Raw genomic sequence first — 19,171 nt, 5'->3', positions numbered from 1 at the left:
CTATTAAAACATTCCCAAACCAGAAACTGTGGATTGATGGAATCATTTGCGTGAAACTGAAAGCACGAACCACTGCTTTTAACCAGGGCAAGGTGACCGGAAACATGACCGAATACAAACAGTGTAGCTATTCCCTCCGCAAGGCAATCAAACAAGCTAAGCGTCAGTATAGAGACAAAGTAGAGTCGCAATTCAACGGCTCAGACACATGAGGTATGTGGCAGGGTCTACAGTCAATCACGGATTACAAAAAGAAAACCAGCCCCGTCGCGGACCAGGATGTCTTGCTCCCAGACAGACTGAAACAACTTCTTTGCTCGCTTTGAGGACAATACAGTGCCACTGACACGACCCGATATCAAAACCCACGGATTCTCCTTCACTGCAGCCAACGTGAGTAAAACATTTAAACGTGTTAACCCTCGCAAGGCTGCGGCCCAGACGGCATCCCCAGCCGCGTCCTCAGAGCATGCGCAGACCAGCTGGCTAGTGTGTTTACGGACATATTCAATCAATCCTTATCCCAGTCTGCTGTTCCCACATGCTTCAAGAGGGCCACCATTGTTCCTGTTCCCAAGAAAGCACTCACTTCCGTCATCATGAAGTGCTTTGAGAGACTAGTCAAAGGACCATAACACCTCCACCCTACCTGACACACTAGACCCACTCCAGTTTGCTTACCACCCCAATAGGTCCACAGACGACATAATCGCAACCACACTGCACACTGCCCTAACCCATCTGGATAAGAGGAATACCTATGTGAGAATGCTGTTCATCAACTACAGCTCAGCTTTTAACACGATAGTACCCTCCAAACTCGTCATCAAGCTTGTATGCAAAGCAGTAATTGTTTCAAAACGTCTCCTGCCATGTCACTGATGCGTCGTGAAACAGTGTTGTTTGATGAAGGCATTGTCTGTATAGTTTTTCTTGGCCTTTTCCCTCAGCATTGTCCCAGCCATATTCACGTAAGCAGGAAGAATTAAGTCCTTAACAATAGTATGGGGCTTGCCTGCCACTCGGTAGCTCACCATATAAGACGCTTCTAGACCCTTCTTATTAATGGTATCTGTTGCTTTTATACATGTCTTACAACTCAAAAGTCATCTTTATTCTCGCTCAAAAACCTCCTGTGGCTTATTTTTCAAATTGTCATGTTTCGTTTCTAAATGTCTGCACAAGAGTGAAGGTTTACCGCGAGAGAGTAACGGTTAACGTGATTGGATGTTAATTATTTGACTAGGCTACATGTATTTCCATTAATTTTATTTTTGGTAGTGAAATGAGGCTACTCAGGCGAGAAAAGAGCACATACACAGGTGATTCCTGCAAGGGTTAAACCCACGACTTTGGCATTGCTAGGTCCTTTCCCCTTATCAACTGAGCCACATCTTGCCTGACGACTCACCCTGAATTGAATTCCGCTGTTCTATTAAAGACTGCAACATACATTCAGCGATTGGCTCATCTCTAACAAATCAAGAGTATCAAAATTGATAAGGTCGTCGTCAAATAGGCTGACTCTGGCCCAGCCCGTCAGTTTCTGGGACCAATCAGAACAGTCAGAATATGTTCACATTTTAAAAATTGTAGGAGATGGAGGCAAAACCAGACTCCTCGTGGACATCAGTTTGAGTGATGTGGATGGATAAGCCAGGCAAGAGCCACACGAACACATTATTGATAATACACACAAAAACAGAAGTCAGTCAGTAGTAGTTTATTTTTCCATTAATAATACAAAATAAGACTAAAACTAAATTGAAGCTTCTAGACTGTTGTTCCAGAAAACAATGTGTTTTACACAAACATACCTACAGTAGAAGATGCTGAAATACTGTTCATCGCTAGAACCGGCGATAGACTTAGAACAGAAAACCAGGTTCTCGACAATCACTTTGATGAGAAAAATTGAATGATTTTGCACTGGAAAAGGAAACAAATAGGAATGTAAAGAAATCAGGGAAATCGTAAATTAGGTTAGACCATTAGGTTAACTGGGATCAAAATGTCTGTCTCAAAATTACAGTGAGATCATAGTTTTGGGACACACTTGCTTTCTTTACAATAATAATAGTACTGTTGTGAATTTATTCCATTAAAATGTAGCAATACTGAAAGAGCTGACTGACAAAATAATACATTTTAGGCTTTTAAATCTGCCTAGAAACAAATGCTAAGGAAAATAAACATTTTCTGAAACAAACCTTGTAGTCAAGTATGAATGGTACCCAGTTGAATAACGACATTCTTTAATCTTTTTTTAATTTCTTACAAAACAGTAAAATCTAGCTTCAAAAATTGTTCAAGTGCCTCAGAACTGTGCAACAAAAAGTGTTAAGACAATGAAGCTAAATCAAGCTAAAATTAGAGAACTTTCAAATAAAACACATTTTTCAAACAAAATCTAGTCAAAGCCAAACAAACTTGGAAAGTTCTTCGTACTTTCGCCTCCATTCAACATTTCCTTTAAATTAAAACGACTTACAATGAAAAACTCAACATACAATTAAGTTTAGTAAAAAACTCAAACAATTATATGCAGTTCTGATAGTCTTTTCTTGATATAAATCCCTTGATCAGATCAGCCTGTAAAGTCTAGATGCTGCAGGTTAAACTTCGAAGAGTGTCACACACACGGCCATGGAAGTGTTCAGTACAACCTTGTCCTGTTCCAAACCCTCCTGGTATTCCCAGAAAGAACATTGGTCGGTATTCCCAGGATGGGAACGCTTTTATTTTTAGGAATGTGTCCAGACCTCGTTGGCCCAGGTGTGGTTGTGTCGGAGCCAGCGGCGTGCGGTGTGTGTGTCGACCGTGAACAGCTGTTCCTGACAGGAGTTGACCGCTGTATAGTGGACGGTCAGTTTAGGGTTGGGGACGATTGCTGCCGAGAGGAGGCGACTGCCTGCCGCCAAGTACTCACTCTCACGGTCCCCTGTTCTGTAGAGGGCGAGAGAACCATTAGTATGCAAAGTCAACTGCCAGTACTAGACATTCACTTTCAGTCTCCAGTCCTACAGGAAAACGCATGTATGCGCGCACGCACACACACCTCTTGAGTGTGATGATGATGGACTGTGGTGTGCCTGTTGTGTTGAGGATGGTTGTAGCATTGAAGGTGAGGACCATCTCAAAGGCCAGAGCTATCTCCATCTCCCCCAGGGAACAGGGAACGGTCAGTGCTAGAGAGCCTGGCACGGACTTCACACCAGGGTAATAGCCTAGACACAGGGCCTCTGAAACACACACATCGCTCTCAAACTACAGTGTTCCCTAATAAAAAAAATACCAATCTTATTTTTGCATGTTTTATTATCTAGTAAGTAATGGACTCACGTTTGAAGAGAGCTCTAGCCCGTAGCCAGATGTTTTGCTTGCCCAGTTTGTGCAGCAGAGTGTGCAGCAGAGGAGGGTCCACAGCCAGGCTCTTAGACAACATGAAACCCAGCGTGTCTGAGGCCACAGTCACAGTTTGTCTGTCGACACATGACTTGAGGTGACTGTTGAACAGACAGCCGTATATGGAGATGTCTGCTAGGTCTGGGGGAGGGTCACACACACACACACACGGTTAGTAACGTCATAAATAAATTTGCAACTCACTGGTACCTTTTGGGCCAAATACACTACCAGTCAAAAGTTTAAGAACACCTACTCATTCAAGCGTTTTTATTTTTTTTCCATTGTAGAATAATAGTGGAGATATCAAAACTATGAAATAGCACATGGAATCATGTAAAGAATCATGTAGTAACCAAAAAAAAACATTTTTTTTACATCAAAATACAGTGCCTTGCGAAAGTATTCGGCCCCCTTGAACTTTGCGACCTTTTGCCACATTTCAGGCTTCAAACAAAGATATAAAACTGTATTTTTTTGTGAAGAATCAACAACAAGTGGGACACAATCATGAAGTGGAACGACATTTATTGGATATTTCAAACTTTTTTAACAAATCAAAAACTGAAAAATTGGGCGTGCAAAATTATTCAGCCCCCTTTTTTCCCATTCCTCCTTGCAAAACAGCTCGAGCTCAGTGAGGTTGGATGGAGAGCATTTGTGAACAGCAGTTTTCAGTTCTTTCCACAGATTCTCGATTGGATTCAGGTCTGGACTTTGACTTGGCCATTCTAACACTTGGATATGTTTATTTTTGAACCATTCCATTGTAGATTTTGCTTTATGTTTTGGATCATTGTCTTGTTGGAAGACAAATCTCCGTCCCAGTCTCAGGTCTTTTGCAGACTCCATCAGCTTTTCTTCCAGAATGGTCCTGTATTTGGCTCCATCCATCTTCCCATCAATTTTAACCATCTTCCCTGTCCCTGCTGAAGAAAAGCAGGCCCAAACCATGATGCTGCCACCACCATGTTTGACAGTGGGGATGGTGTGGTCAGGGTGATGAGCTGTGTTGCTTTTACGCCAAACATAACGTTTTGCATTGTTGCCAAAAAGTTCAATTTTGGTTTCATCTGACCAGAGCACCTTCTTCCACATGTTTGGTGTGTCTCCCAGGTGGCTTGTGGCAAACTTTAAACAACACTTTTTATGGATATCTTTAAGAAATGGCTTTCTTGCCACTCTTCCATAAAGGCCAGATTTGTGCAATATACGATTGTTGTCCTATGGACAGAGTCTCCCACCTCAGCTGTAGATCTCTGCAGTTCATCCAGAGTGATCATGGGCCTCTTGGCTGCATCTCTGATCAGTCTTCTCCTTGTATGAGCTGAAAGTTTAGAGGGACGGCCAGGTCTTGGTAGATTTGCAGTGGTCTGATACTCCTTCCATTTCAATATTATCGCTTGCACAGTGCTCTTTGGGATGTTTAAAGCTTGGGAAATCTTTTTGTATACAAATCCGTCTTTAAACTTCTTCACAACAGTATCTCGGACCTTCCTGGTGTGTTCCTTGTTCTTCATGATGCTCTCTGCGCTTTTGACAGACCTCTGAGACTATCACAGTGCAGGTGCATTTATACGGAGATTACACACAGGTGGATTGCATTTATCATCATTAGTCATTTAGGTCAACATTGGATCATTCAGAGATCCTCACTGAACTTCTGGAGAGAGTTTGCTGCACTGAAAGTAAAGGGGCTGAATAATTTTGCACGCCCAATTTTTCAGTTTTTGATTTGTTAAAAAAGTTTGAAATATCCAATAAATGTCGTTCCACTTCATGATTGTGTCCCACTTGTTGTTGATTCTTCACAAAAAAATACAATTTTATATCTTTATGTTTGAAGCCTGGAATGTGGCAAAAGGTCGCAAAGTTCAAGGGGGCCGAATACTTTCGCAAGGCACTGTATATTTTATATTTGAGATTCTTCAAAGTAGCCACCCTTTGCCTTGATGACAGCTTTGCACACTTGGCATTCGCTCAACCAGCTTCATGAGGTGGTCACCTGGAATGCATTTCAATTAACAGGTATGCCATGTTAAAAGTTACATTTCTGGAATTTATTTCCTTTAATGCGTTTGAGCCAATCACTTGTGTTGTGATATGGTAGGGGTGGTATACAGAAGACAGACCTCCTTGGTAAAAGACCAAGTAAGGAAAGAGAAAATGACAGTCCATTACTAAGACATGAACGTCAGTCAATATGAAACATTTCAAGAACTCTGAAAGTGCAGACGCAAAAACCATCCAGGGCTATGATGAAACTGGCTCTCATGAGGACCGCCACAAGAATGGAAGACCCAGTGTTACCTCTGCTGCAGAGGACAAGTTCATTAGAGTTACCAGCCTCAGAAATTACAGCCCAAATAAATGTGTCAGGTGTTCAAGTAACAGACAACAACTGTTCAGAGGAGACGGTGTCAAATTGCTGCAAAGAAACCACTACTGAATGACACCAATAAGAAGAGACTTGCTTGGTCCAAGAAACACAAGCAATGGACATTAGACCCGTGGATATCTTTCCTTTGGTCTGGAGTCCTAATAGGAGATTTTTGGTGCCAACTGCCAAAACAGATGCTGTGTGGCTGAACGGATGATCCCGGCATGTGTATTTCCCACCGTAAAGCATGGAGGTGGTGTGGGGGTGCTCTGCTGGGGACACTGATTTATTTGGGTTTAGTGGGAATATCTTTTTTTTTTCTTCCAAAGGACAATGACCCAACAACTTCAGGCTGTGTAAGGGCAAGTTGACTATGAGAGTGATTTTGTATTTATTTCACCTTTATTTAACCAGGTAGGCTAGTTGAGAACAAGTTCTCATTTACAACTGCGACCTGGCCAAGATAAAGGAGTGATGGTGCTGCATCAGATAACCTGGGCTCCACAATCAACCGACCTCAACCCAATTGAGATGTTTTGGGATGAGTTGGACCGCAGAGTGAAGGAAAAGCAGCAAAGTGCTCAGCATATGTGGGAACTCCTTCAAGACTGTTGGAAAAGCATTCCAGGTGAAGCTGGTTGAGAGAATGCCAAGAGTGCAAAGCTGTCAAGGTAACGGGTGGCTATTTGAAGAATGTCAAATATATTTAGAATTTTAAAACACTTATTTGGTTACTAGATCATTCCATGTGCGTTTTCATGTCTTCACTATTATTCTACAATGTAGAAAATAGTCAAAATAAAAACCCTTGAATGAGTAGGTGTTCCAAAGCTTTTTACCAGTAGTGTAGGTTGGTGAGACAGTTGGGGTGTGTACCTGCAGGTTCCTTAAGACCAGGCAGGTTAGTGAGGACCTCCAGTGTGTCTCTGTGGGATGTTATCTCAGCCAGTCGAACCAGAACAGTTGTTCTCTCCGCTACGTCCTCCACCGAACACGGCCACACACACGAACTCAGGAACCACTCGTTATCTACAAGACACACCAGAGGTCTCAAATATCAAACACATACCTTGTTCTATCACTTGAAACTTGGTTTCATGTGTGTGTGTGTTACATGTTTACATTGGAGTGTGAGTGTGAGACAGTGCATTCGTTACCTCGGAGTGTATTGAGTGCCCCCTCAACACTGTCGCTCCTAAGGAAAAGTTCTGTAGCTATTGTGATCAGGTGACAGCGAGAAGCTCCATCCTCGTTACCGAACAGTCCCTTCAGAGTGGAGTAGTTTACCTTTAACCTGGATAACACATCCACCAGCCTCCGGCCCTTCACAGACAGAGAGAGAACACATACGACCTGCATCAGACTCGCATACACACCAATATTACAGACCACATCAGCTACACCAGCCTTTGATCCAGTGTGAGAGAGAGAGAAACACAGTTACCTTGGCCCATTGTTGTGTCTTGTGGTATCTGAACATCAGAGAGACTCCTATTCTCCCCAAGAAGCTCTTGATCAGACCATCATCCCAGTCATCTGTCTCCTGGTACACTGGAACAGAGAAGAAAACTATAAAAACACAACAATTAACACTTTTACTGAGTTACAGTTCATAAGGAAATCAGTCAATTGAAATCATTACATTAGGCCCTAATCTATGGAGTTCACATGACTGGGAAGGGGCACAGCCATGGGTTGGCATAGGCCCACCCACTTGGGAGCCAGGACCAGCCAATCAGAATACGTTATTCCCCACAAAAGGGCGTTTTTTTACAGACAGAAATTCTCCTTAGTTTCATCAGCTGTTCGGGTGGTTGGTCTCAGACGATCCCACAGGTGAAGAAGCTGGATGTGGAGGTCCTGGGCTGGCGTGGTTACACGTGGTCTGTGGTTGTGAGACCAGTTGGACGTACTGGAAAATCTCTAAAACGACGCTGGAGGCAGCTTATATAGAGAAATAAACATTCAATTCTATGGCAACAGTTCTGGTGGACATTCCTGCAGTCAGCATGACAATTGCACGCTCCCTCAAAACTTGAGATATCTGTGGCATTGTGCCGTGTTAAAATTGTACATTTTAAAGTGGCCTTTTATTGTCCCCAGCACAAGGTGCACCTGTGTAATGAACATGCTTTTTAATATGCCACACCTGTCAGGTGGATGGATTATCTTCTCCTATGCCAAATGTTCACTAACATGGATGTGATGTTCACACCAAGTGGAGAAATCAATTTGTGCATTTGGAACATTTCTGGGATCTTATTTCAACTCATGAAACCAACACTGCACGTTGTGTTTATATTTTTGTTCAGTATAACATCATCCCAGTCCTAGGTCTCCTGGTACACTGAAACAACAAACTAATACACACTTATTCATTCATTCATTATCAATGCTCAAAGACCTGTCTATCTCTGTAGTGTCTCACCTGTCTCAGTGAAGGAGGCGAAGGGCAGGGCCAGTCTGTCTTTGTCCCCCTCGAGCAGCGCTATGGCAACGCAGCCGCTGAAGTGCTGTAAGTCGACAAGGCTTCTGTGGGAGTGGCATATGGAGCGGAAGACTACACCCAACCTCCCCCAGTCCTCCTGCTGGGAACACAACTAGAGGGAGGGAAAGGAAGGAGAGAGAAATGTGCCAAAATGATTACATTTAGATCAAACAAGCAACAGAACTAGGAGAAAAATACCTCACCTCCACGAGAGCATGGGCCAGACTCAGCGCTTCAGGAGTGGGAGCGTCGGTGTTCATCGACCTGGAGTGATGGACAAGTCAAACAGCCAATCAACCATCACCAATGACAAGATAAAAACATGGGCTGCGATCAGTACGAAAAAACAATGTGCAATGTTAAAATCAACAGAAACAGTACTGTACGACCAAGTTCAATAACATTATGATTATATGGCGGCCTAGAGATCGTATAATGCACGAGTTTTGCCATTTCTCATTGCCACACCCACATTGAGCAGACTAGCATCCTGTCCAGAGGGTGTACTTGTACAACAAGCGGTTTCATGCTACAGAAACAGGAGATCTTCTCCTATGAGCCGAAGGCTACTTAGTTTATATTGATCTTGCGACACCTCGCCACACCCCACCAAACAAGCCTCAAAGGCTTTTGAAGAAGGGTGCACACCGTTTTGGGGAAACGTCACTTTCAGTACAAAACATCACGCAACGTAGTAAACATTGAATCGAATTGAACGCACCCATGGGTTTCTCAGCCAGTACCAAAACAGCTCCTAAAACAGGCTTGGGTTGCCAGGTACAGGACTGACCCGAATGTGTGTGTAAGATGACTCACCTGTGGTTGCCAGGTTTAGTTGTGTAATTCTCAGGTGAGTCTGCTGGGTGGTATTGTGGCGACTGAAGGAACATGTGTAGGACACGCTCACATTGGTCCACATTTAACCCCAAGCCTGCATCCACCATCTGAACTCACACCATTTAGATCAGCAGGGTCACACGCTTTACTTAAAACAAATAAAACTGACAAACAACAAGTCAGCTTCAGTGCACACACATCAGAGGAGGCTGGTGGGAGGAGCTATAGGACAAAAGGCTCATTGTAATGACTAGAATAAATGGAATGAAGTCAAAACAAGGTTTTTATATGTTTGATACCATTCAATTGATTCCATTCCAGCCATTACAATGAGCCTTTCCTCCCTATAGCTTATCACACAATCCTCCACTGACAGACACATACACCTTAGTACCTTAGAGGTGAGTTGAATGAGTTCAGGTAAGATGGATTGGTCTCTCTCTCCCACATAGTCAAACAGAGCCAGGAGAAACGCTGGACTGGGCTAGATGGGGGAGAGGGACAGTCAAATTATAACTGGCACATTCCTTTTGTGAAGCGCTGCCAGGAACTAGTACTGAACGATGGCAAGTGGTGGGGGTTGATCCTCCATCATAGTTTAAATCTCCAGTTTGGGAACATTTTGGCTTCACAGGAGATTACAATGGCGATGGACAGAGAGTTGCTGATAAAACATTAACAGTATGTCACCACTGCTCAACGCGAATAGCCTATGCAGAGTGGCGCAAGTAGCTTGTCGGCCAATCACAAGTCATCAAAACGGCGCTATAGTCAGAGCCTCCGCGTGCTGCAAAGCAAGTAAGGAGATTATGTAATCAAAGGAAATTGTTGACTTAAATGAAACTATTATGCCACAAACGACCAAGAGTCAACAGGTAGGCTGCTACCTAATCTAAATGGAGGTGTTATTTTTAACGGTAGGACAGGGAGAAAAGCACATGCAGCCTCAATTAGCCATACTAGCTAAATTAGCCAACTTGCTTTCTCAGTTTGATGCAGCCAAGACAGGTACTACTTAATCATATTGGATGATAAATAAACTCAGTTATTTTACTAGCGTGACTCAGCTTGGTTGGTTGCTCTCCCTCCTCCTCGCTCCCTGTGTACACACACAGCAAGGCCCCTCCGTCGCCTGCTAGAGCGTGTCTCCCTCGCACATTACCATCTCTGGTTATTAAAGTAGCTAACAAATATGCTTTGCTGCTGCTTCCCTCAATCAAATCAGACCGTGTCTGGACCAGACCAGGTCTATGCGGAACTGGCCTAGTTGTCTTTGGGTCTTTTCGGAACGGGATTCTAGAATTTATTTATTTATTTTTGCATATCGGGTCCAGGTGGGAAATCCCCAGGTCCATGAAGACCTCTACTTGAGAGGCCCAACATAATAATCCCTGTCACAACAGAGAATCAAATCAAACTTTGCCACGTGCCGAATACAACAGGTGTGGACTTAACAGTGAAATGCTTACTTAGGAGTCCTTTCCCTACAACGCAGAGGTCAAAAGTAAGACAAATTCTAACATCTTTAACAGAAATAGTAACACAAAATTACAATGAGGCTATATACAATACAAGGAGTACCGGCACCGATACCGATGTCAATGTGCAGGGGTACGAGGTAGTTGAGGTAATATGTAGGTTTGGGGTAAAAGTGACTACGCAATCAGGATGGATAATAAACTAAGTAGCAGCAGTGTGTGTGTGTAGTTTGTGTGTTCGTACCAGTATGTTGTGGGCGGTGCTGACCTGCAGCACCGTGATGATGTCAGACAGAAAGCCAGCTTTGAGCAGAGCGGCCAGGAGAGAATTCAGGACCAGAGGGGTGTGGTAGACACCTGGACGACTGAACTGGTAGTACGACGTAAACACTGACACTGAAGGGAGAGGTGGACGGAGGTGTGAAAGGAGAGAGAAGGGACACGGACCGTCAGCGAGAGCAGGAGAGTGAAGTGTGTCAAAGAACCATCCATCTGTGTTGTTCATGCATCTACCTCAGTCAGATATGTCTGAGGAGCAATCAGCACTACCATTTAATCCAAACACACTAACCTGCCCTCTGCAGACAGACAGGGTTGGAAGACCTGACAAACCTCAGCACCGTCTCCACACAGAACTAAAAGAAAATAAAACACGTGAAATAGTCAAGACATAACGCTCAGCAATCTTCACATGGAAAGAATTCACAGGTCAACCAACAGACACCATCATATCCATTAAGCCTTCCACTTGGCATGAACATTATCAAAGATCAAGTTCTTAACCACAAGCAGAGGGTGCTCTTACATCAGCAGTGCTACCAATTTGGACTACAGCTCAATTTATTTTCCATAGCTAAATGTTTTTGCTACGGTGCACCCTAATGAAGAGGACCCAGGTGGTTGTTGGAGGCAGTAGCAGCCTACCTTCTCGTCTCCTCTCTTGGGCACATGGAGGAACCAACAGGTCTTATGGAAACAGTCCGACATGCTGAAATAGTACTTGCAATACTGAGGGAGGAGAGAGGGAATGGAGGAGAGGAGGGAGGAAAGGAATGGAGGAGAGAGGGAATTCATCAAATCTGTTTTGTTTTTTTATGGATAACTAGGACAATTCATAAAAGTATATTTGTATAAAGACAAATATAAGTAGTTTTATTATGAGGTAGTTACACTGTCAAATTGTCTTTGAGGGCCGGTGTCTGCTGCCGCTGGGTCTTTACATGAGGTTGTATGTCCTGTGGAACGACATGAGTCACATCAAAGCTGTACAGATACAAGTTTTCATTATGTATTGTGAATGTTGTGTGTCTTCCCCCTCACCGTTGCACCAGGAGTCTCCAGTCATCAGATAAGGCAGTGTGCTCTTAAATGAGTTCAGAGACTGGATGGCCTGGGCCCTGCAACACAACTTAATGATCATTCTCCTTCACCCCTGAACCATTATTGCCACCACTACCCTTCTCAAACATCATCATCTCTCTGATAAAAGTGCAGTGGTATGAAAGGAATGAAGTCTTGATGAACAGTACTAATGCAGAAAGAGCAGTAGAGGTGTAGTGTTGGAGTAGGCCTACATGGTGTATTGTATTAGTCAGTGTAAGTAATATACCTCTCAGAGATCTCTGCCTTCATAGGACTGTAGTTGTAGTCAGTTCCACCCTGCTCAAACACACAATACAGCAATGTCACAATTGTACTTATTCAAAAGCAGTTTGTTTCCTGAATTGAACTCAATAATGGTTTATGCTATGAGCATCTCTCTCTCTGTATATATAGATCTGTAAATTATAGATCCTCACCATAGTGCAAGTCAGCTTATACTGCATATTCTGTATCCTGACTATGTGTCTGTAATCTGTTAATACAATGTCTATTGCTGGCAGCACCTATTCCCTGAGTCAAATTCTGCACATTGGTAAATGTACTTGGTGAATAAAGTGATTGTGATGCTATGAGCTTACCTGGTCTGGATGTAACGCCTGGACAGTAGGGGGCCAGCTGTTGCTGTGGACCAGGGCAGGCTTAGGGTTGGAGCTGGCTACAGGTCTCCAAGATCGTCCTGCACTCTCCTCATCTAAACACAAAACACACATTACAACAGGTTTACACTATCATCTCATAATAAAAAGTCATTATTGACCGACAAAAAGAGATTTATCAGAATTTCACACTAGTTGGTTTTCAGTCTTTCCATAGTTTATATTGTGACTGTGTGTGTGTGTGTACACACACACACACCCTTTCAGAGGCACAAACCTTTAAAGTGGATAATTCTTCTCTGGTCAGTCTTAAAACCAGGCCCATCTGTATCCGTGGTGGAGCTAGAAGACAAAACAGAGAGAGAGCATTTTCAAAGTCCTGTATAAGAGGTAGCTAACAAATTCAAACTTAAAACGATCATACCTTTTCTCAGTGGCCCATGAGGGACCTGCACCCGTGAGTAGTAGGGCTCTCCCTGCCCCAATGGTGGTTCTGGCTCTAGGGGCCCTTCGTCCCCTGGTTGACCCCAGCATGGGTTCACGGTCCTGAGGCAAGCTGCCAAACAGCTCTGGGTCATCCAGGAGAACATCCACAAGCAGGATGTCCTGCTCGTAGGCTGTGAACTCATCCAAGAAGTCAGCTTTGGGGTCACTAGCCAGCTTGACTTTTGACCCTGCCCTAACTTCTACTTCCTGGTGTTGAGTGTGTGATCCGGAAGAGGAAGGAGTGCCGGCTTCCTGGTTCTCAGACGTGACCTTAGTACAGGAGGTGGACTGATTATGATGATCGACATCATCTTCATCAGTACAGGGCTGGGTTCTAACAGGCTCTAGTGTCCCATCTCCAGAAGACTGTGAATGCCCCTCTTCACCACATGTACCATCATCTTCATCAGTGGAGGATGCCTGGGCCTGTGTTCCAGCACCTACTGCACGGGACAACTTATCTTTCTGGTCTACAAAGTCATCATCCTCTTCTGAGTAGCTCTGTGTTTGCAGCATCAGGTGTGTTATGCACAGCATTGGTGTTTGACCTCCAAGAATCCCAGGGGCGAGGTTACTGGTCGTGGCCACCACAGCCTCTCCCTCTTTGGGCTTGCCAAGCGACGAGCCCCCCTGTGTGCTCTTCTGCTCTGGACGCTTCTGCTCCTGCTTCTCTGGACTGGAGGACTCACTGCCTGGTAAAACCAAAACCTTCAGTTCTCCACTCGCAGCCGCCTCTCCTTTCATTTCATCTCCCTCTCTGCTCTGCACCTCCACTCCCTCTGCCTTTCTTTTTTCTTGAGGCAGAAGTGAGGAGCTGGATGAGAGAAAGGAGGATTCAGCTGAAAGACAGGAGAAATCTGGTGGAAGAGGGGATGACTCTGCTGAGTGAAAGGAGTCTGAGTGAGACGTGTCTGTCTTACTGTCCACAGCTGATGGGGAGGAGGTTGCATTGAACATAGACTCACCTTCATCCTTCCTCCGAGGGGAGTAGGGAGTAGGAGAGGAGGGTGGTGGGGATGTCTCTATGTTTTGGGATGCAGATGAGAACAGCAGAAAGGCGGCAGTGGCTATGTCACTACCGACGCCTATAGGACGGGGGGTGGAGGCTGTCTCACCGCCGCCACTGACTTTAGCTGGAGGGAAGGTTGAGACAGAGTCAGTTTTGCGTGGAGAGAGGCAAGAAACAGTGTCTGTGTCAGTTTGAGAAAGGTTGGAGGAAACTGAAATAATTGGATCAGTTTCACTGTGTTTTTTGGGTGGGGTGAGGAGGGTGGAGATGGTGGGAGCTTTAGGTGGAGGGGAGATGGAAGCTTTGTTGCCATGGAGACCCCTTGTTCGGAGTTGGGACTGTGGCTTCTTGTGACAGAGAGGATGGGATGGGTACACCTTGCTTGAAGTGTCAGGAGAGAGTGAACACTGGGTCACGCTCTCATCCTCTTTTCCTTCTCTTCCATTGCTCATGTCTTTCTCTTCCATCATGTTTCCCTCTCCCTTCATCCCATTCCTATGAGCATAGACCTCCTGGTAGCTTGTCTGTGGAGTGTATTCAGTGAGTGTACAGTGAGAGGTGAGAACTCTGGTTCTCTCAGCCCTCACCAGTGAGTCTCCATATCCGTTCACCAAGGCTCCATTAACACAGCCCACAGCTGATGACACAGACTCCGCTGGGGGTGTCAGTGGTCCATTTGCGTTGAGGACTGATGATGTCACAGAGAGTGACTGTGCAGAATCAGGTTTGGGGAAGGGCCAGGAGAGGTAGGTGCGTGCACAGGACAGATGCAGCCTCTTGATGTAGGCCACCACTCTACGACAGGAGAACAGGTCTTGGTCCTCAGTGTCGCTGTCAGAGGGGTGGTCTACTCCCACTCCGTTCTCCACGGACCTGGGAGACAGCGTCCCGTTGGCAGGGGACTCCAGTGACCTGTCACCTCCCCCAGGCCCTCCCCTCCAGCCTCCATCCTGTGTCATAAAGTGGTGTGATCTCACAGGAGCATCTGTAGCGTTGCTATGACTACGACTGACATGACTTGTGTGTAAATGCGGCGGGACGTCACATGGCATCTCAGACCACGTCCCTCTGTCTTCAAGGGAAGCGATAGCTATCCCAGGATCCAGTTCTGGTTCACTTGGACTAGAATGTTTTTGCTCCATTAGGTGTCCGTGGACATAACCCAATCTCATCCTCTTAGCGACTGGCTTTCCTGTTTCTACGTCATCACTTCCTGTTCCAGAGTCTTCAAGAATGCCTCTGTCATGCGTTCCAGCCCCGCTTGACCCCCTGCTCACCTGCTGCTTACCTAGTGAGAGACAAGCAAAACCATTGGTGGAGGCTTCAGACATCCCGCGATCCGAGGCAGCGAGAGATGCAGAACGATTTGACTCAGTCAATCTGTGCTCCCCCGTGTGCATGCACTGGTGAATTTCAGTCTGCGTCAAAAGCTGACCATTCTTCCCACACTGAGAACAGTGATGCAACTTCTTTCTACTAATGCGCTCCCAGGTCGTCGCACTCCCATGGCTCCCTCTGCTGCAACAACTAGGCCCTAACAGACCAACTTTGCTCCGATAGTCCCACTTGAAACAATGCACTACTTTGGAAGTCAGGAGTTGGGCCGGCAGCAGACAGGAAAAGACCCCAACCGAGACGTCACATACTTGAGCTACATCACAGAGCTTGACCTTGGGGTACCTCCCTATCCAGATCACCAGCTTCTTGGGGGCCTTAATGGTGGAGGTGAAATTCTTCCTGGTTTTAACCCTGACCTTAGGCTGCTCAAGCCCTACTACTCTGCTGAGGACGCTGGCCCTGCCTCTGCCTGTCACTCCAACTGGCTCAACCCTGGTCAGCTTCCTTCTCTTAGGGGGCGTGTATTTAATTTCTCCACACAGGGCGCAGCACAAGGTTTTGACCACTCTCCTGACTGACCGCTGTGGACAGGATGGCGAGCTGAGAGGGGGTTTGGGGCGATGGCGTGTAACAATGGGACTCCTATCAATATCTGGAAGCGGAGATGAACACCGTCAGTTGATCTAAGTTATTTTAAGCTAACTATGGGTGTATCTCAATAGTTTCATTGGCTTCCTCTCCTTGACTCCTCTCCTTCATTTAACTTCACTAGAATATTTAGAACAGGAAAAGGCCTACACTTGTCCAGTTTTTTGACGTCAGTGCAAATTAAGGGAAGGAGACAAGGGGGGAAACCGGAGATGAAGGAAGGAAAGGAGACGAGGGGAGGAAGTAAATTACCACTATTGAGTTGCAACCTATCAGCTAAGTAGTCTGAAAATGCATCTACTTCAACCAACGACATATAAACCCTGGATTGCTGATGCTATGCAGCAACCGGTTGATGCTATGAAGTAACCGGTTGGCCATATTGGCACTCCAGGAGAAGCAGCCCTCCATAGGAATTAATGGAATTCTATATTATTTCAATTAACTGTTAAGGACAAAATTACATATAAGTATTTTTGTTGTAGTGGGGACAGTTACATTAGCACTCTAATAAAATATATATATTTTTTTAATACATTTTGTTTTTATGTTTAGCTCACATAATATAATTTAAAAGTATGCATTAAGGTGTAATAGAATAAACGTGTCAGAAAAGGAGACATTGCAAAGTTGTGTCAAGATGGCTGTGAGGTGGCTTCAATACAGCGCCCCCTGTCAATCATCCAGGGTTTATACAGACTTCAACTCAGTTTTAGCATAAATAACGTGGAGATTAATTGGAAATCTAGCGTACATCAGTTACAATCGATTGAAAATCAGGCTCAAACGTCAGAAAAGTTAACTAGATCGCTTTTCATGGGTTGATTGGTCAAAGCTGAATTACCTCTACAGACTTCTCAATGCATTAATACAAATTCATGCAACTTTAAAGCTATCTAGCCATGTGAAATAAATGCCTGCTAGTCATCAACTGTCTCCTGGGAAGCTAGAAATGCAGACTGCGTGGAGCACTGCATTCATAATGTAATTTTGGTCGACAATGTAACAGACATTTCAGAAGCAATAGCTAACTGAGCTTGCCTCAACAGTGACGTTTCATCCATTGCCACAAGTGGAGTTAGCGCCAGAGTGAGCGGTACTGATTACAAGCCAGCTAGTTAGCTTAAATGCTAGTGGGCTAGCTAGCTATACCTAGCATGTTGAGGCAGGCTAGCTTGCATACGAAACCAGTCAATCACATTATCGATGCAGTGCTCCATTCAATACGATAAAATTGTAAAACATGTATCTTACTTGAAATCCCATTAAGTAGGGAGATTGCCCTTTTTACGGCGTGGCCAGCATCCCCTTCGGTAGATTCTGCACCTCCTCGTTCTGTCCCTGCACTTGTTGCAGATCGTACTCAACTTCAAACTTTCAAAGCAGCACTCACCCGGTTATTGGTTATTTTTCGTGACTGCGCTGGAGACTGCTCTTCAACTGACTCTAAACAAGAGACGTTCCTCCTGCGCTCTATTGATCGTGTTCTTCTCAGCACAGATTTTCTAGTTTTCTTGGCCAATGTCGCTGGAGACTTGCCAGCAGCAACATCTCGAGTATTGACAGCTGCACCGCACGCTCTCACTCTGGACTTCACCGATAGGTCGCTCTCTATGTAATAAGAAACGTTCCTAGAGTTTTTACCCTTGGAAATTGCTTGGTTAAAAGTATTGATTTTATCAGTCAGTTCGTTGGAGCCCTCACTGCCAAAGGACACCGCGAACTGCAGCACCATTATTTATTATACCCCGCTGTCACCCTATTCGGCCTAGTTGCATATTTCCTTCTTGTGTGAGGTCCCCCGACTTTAGCCTGGACATATTTGCTTCTAGTATATGGCCCATCTACTTTCACCTCAAAATCATTCCCAGTGCTCAAATGCCCATTGTATTTAAAATAATTTATCTTGGACAGCTCCATACCTTCACATGCAGTCAATGGTGGTGACCTCTGTTCCCCACTGTCTGCTGGCACCGCAGTTGTTTTTCCGACAGCTGTCTCACTCGCAAGGTGCCCCTTTTCTGCCCCCAAGTATGGGGGGAAATTATGATTTTCGGATTTCAAAACTGTGGATTCAGTGTACCCCAAAACAAAATCCTCCTTCGTTTTCAATTCGCTGTTTTCCTCGTTTTGTGAAGAGCATTCCAGAGTTTTCCTGATGCTGTTAGGATCGCCATGTGTATCGCCGGTTGGCGAGTACAACACTTTGAATGGCCGTCTCCTTCTGGGCACGCTTGGCAGTCCATTATTGCCTTCAACTTTCAGCACGCTTCGATTTAATTTGACCCTCCCGGTAGATGGGAGCATGGTCGCATTTCAGAGCTATTTTATCAGCGAACACGAAAAATATTTTATTTGCACCGTTTTTTTCTTAACGTTTTGTCTGTCAATGCGTTATTAGAGTTTGATAAACCTTGCTGAAAAAAATCTGTTCAAAAGCTAACTTTGAAAGAAAAAATGTAAACCAAAATTGTCTCTTCCCACTAATAAAATAAACGTAAGTTTAACTTAGGCAACGGGAAATACCATGCACGGGCTATAACTATTTTGTCGGATGATAAATAAATAACACAAATGTCAAATTCAGACGCTGGTTAGTAGGCGAAAATCGCTCCATTCAATTTCGATGCAAATGCAGAATTAGTAGGGCTACGTGATAAGAATGTCACCGAAATCAGTAGCCCTACACGACTTGTTTACACAAATTATTCTTACAAACAACTCTGGTTTCAAACGTTCTCGTTAATTGAAAATGTCATGTAGAGCCTGTCCAGGCTAGCTTTCCCTGCCTCACTTCCCATTTAAATCACACCTGTTGCAGCGGAGCTTGATGCTATCCTACTGGGCATGCGCATAGCCACGAACGTCCGACAATTTACATACATTTTCTTAGATACTGTAGCCTAGGCTACATTTTTTTATTTAGTCTATCCTATCAGAGAAAGTCAAACATAATGAATAATTCAACATATAGGCTATGAGTTTGAATGCTGAGCATGATCCCATTATTGTTGATCCCAAAAGTTGTCGATGGATGCAGGTTAAAGCCCCAAACCAGAGAAGATACAAGAACTATACCTTCTACGCCTCACATAGATTACATGGCTACAAATACAAAATGGA

The 19,171-nt window shown here is 44.6% G+C and overlaps 1 protein-coding gene across 3 annotated transcripts; it reads right to left on the bottom strand.

The window, feature by feature from the left end:
• Positions 1–1,707: 1,707 nt before the first annotated feature.
• Positions 1,708–18,856, bottom strand: topaz1 (testis and ovary specific TOPAZ 1). 3 transcript variants are annotated; one of them, XM_090208903.1, is made up of 20 exons: positions 17,303–18,851; positions 12,992–16,052; positions 12,845–12,909; positions 12,550–12,662; positions 12,198–12,247; positions 11,909–11,985; positions 11,759–11,823; positions 11,513–11,596; positions 11,160–11,223; positions 10,833–10,984; positions 9,505–9,594; positions 9,090–9,217; positions 8,477–8,537; positions 8,214–8,385; positions 7,230–7,336; positions 6,943–7,108; positions 6,662–6,814; positions 3,343–3,546; positions 3,059–3,242; positions 1,708–2,946 (listed from the first exon to the last, which is right to left on the bottom strand). In XM_090208903.1, the coding sequence occupies exons 2-20, from the start codon at positions 15,460–15,462 to the stop codon at positions 2,745–2,747; spliced, it is 4,608 nt and encodes a 1,535-aa protein (XP_090065029.1). In that variant the 5' UTR covers positions 15,463–16,052; positions 17,303–18,851; the 3' UTR covers positions 1,708–2,744. The 3 variants fall into 3 exon arrangements, with proteins under 3 accessions (XP_090065029.1, XP_021428083.2, XP_090065030.1); XM_021572408.3 differs by having other exon boundaries at positions 12,992–15,350; positions 17,971–18,851; XM_090208904.1 differs by lacking the exon at positions 12,992–16,052 and having other exon boundaries at positions 17,303–18,856.
• Between the last annotated feature and the right edge of the window lie 315 nt (positions 18,857–19,171).

The sequence above is a fragment of the Oncorhynchus mykiss genome, chromosome 18 (assembly GCF_057628025.1).
Source record: "Oncorhynchus mykiss isolate SJ-2025 chromosome 18, ASM5762802v1, whole genome shotgun sequence".
NCBI lineage: Eukaryota > Metazoa > Chordata > Actinopteri > Salmoniformes > Salmonidae > Oncorhynchus > Oncorhynchus mykiss.
Note: the sequence above shows the minus strand (reverse complement) of the source record. Positions and strands in the feature narration are given on the sequence as shown.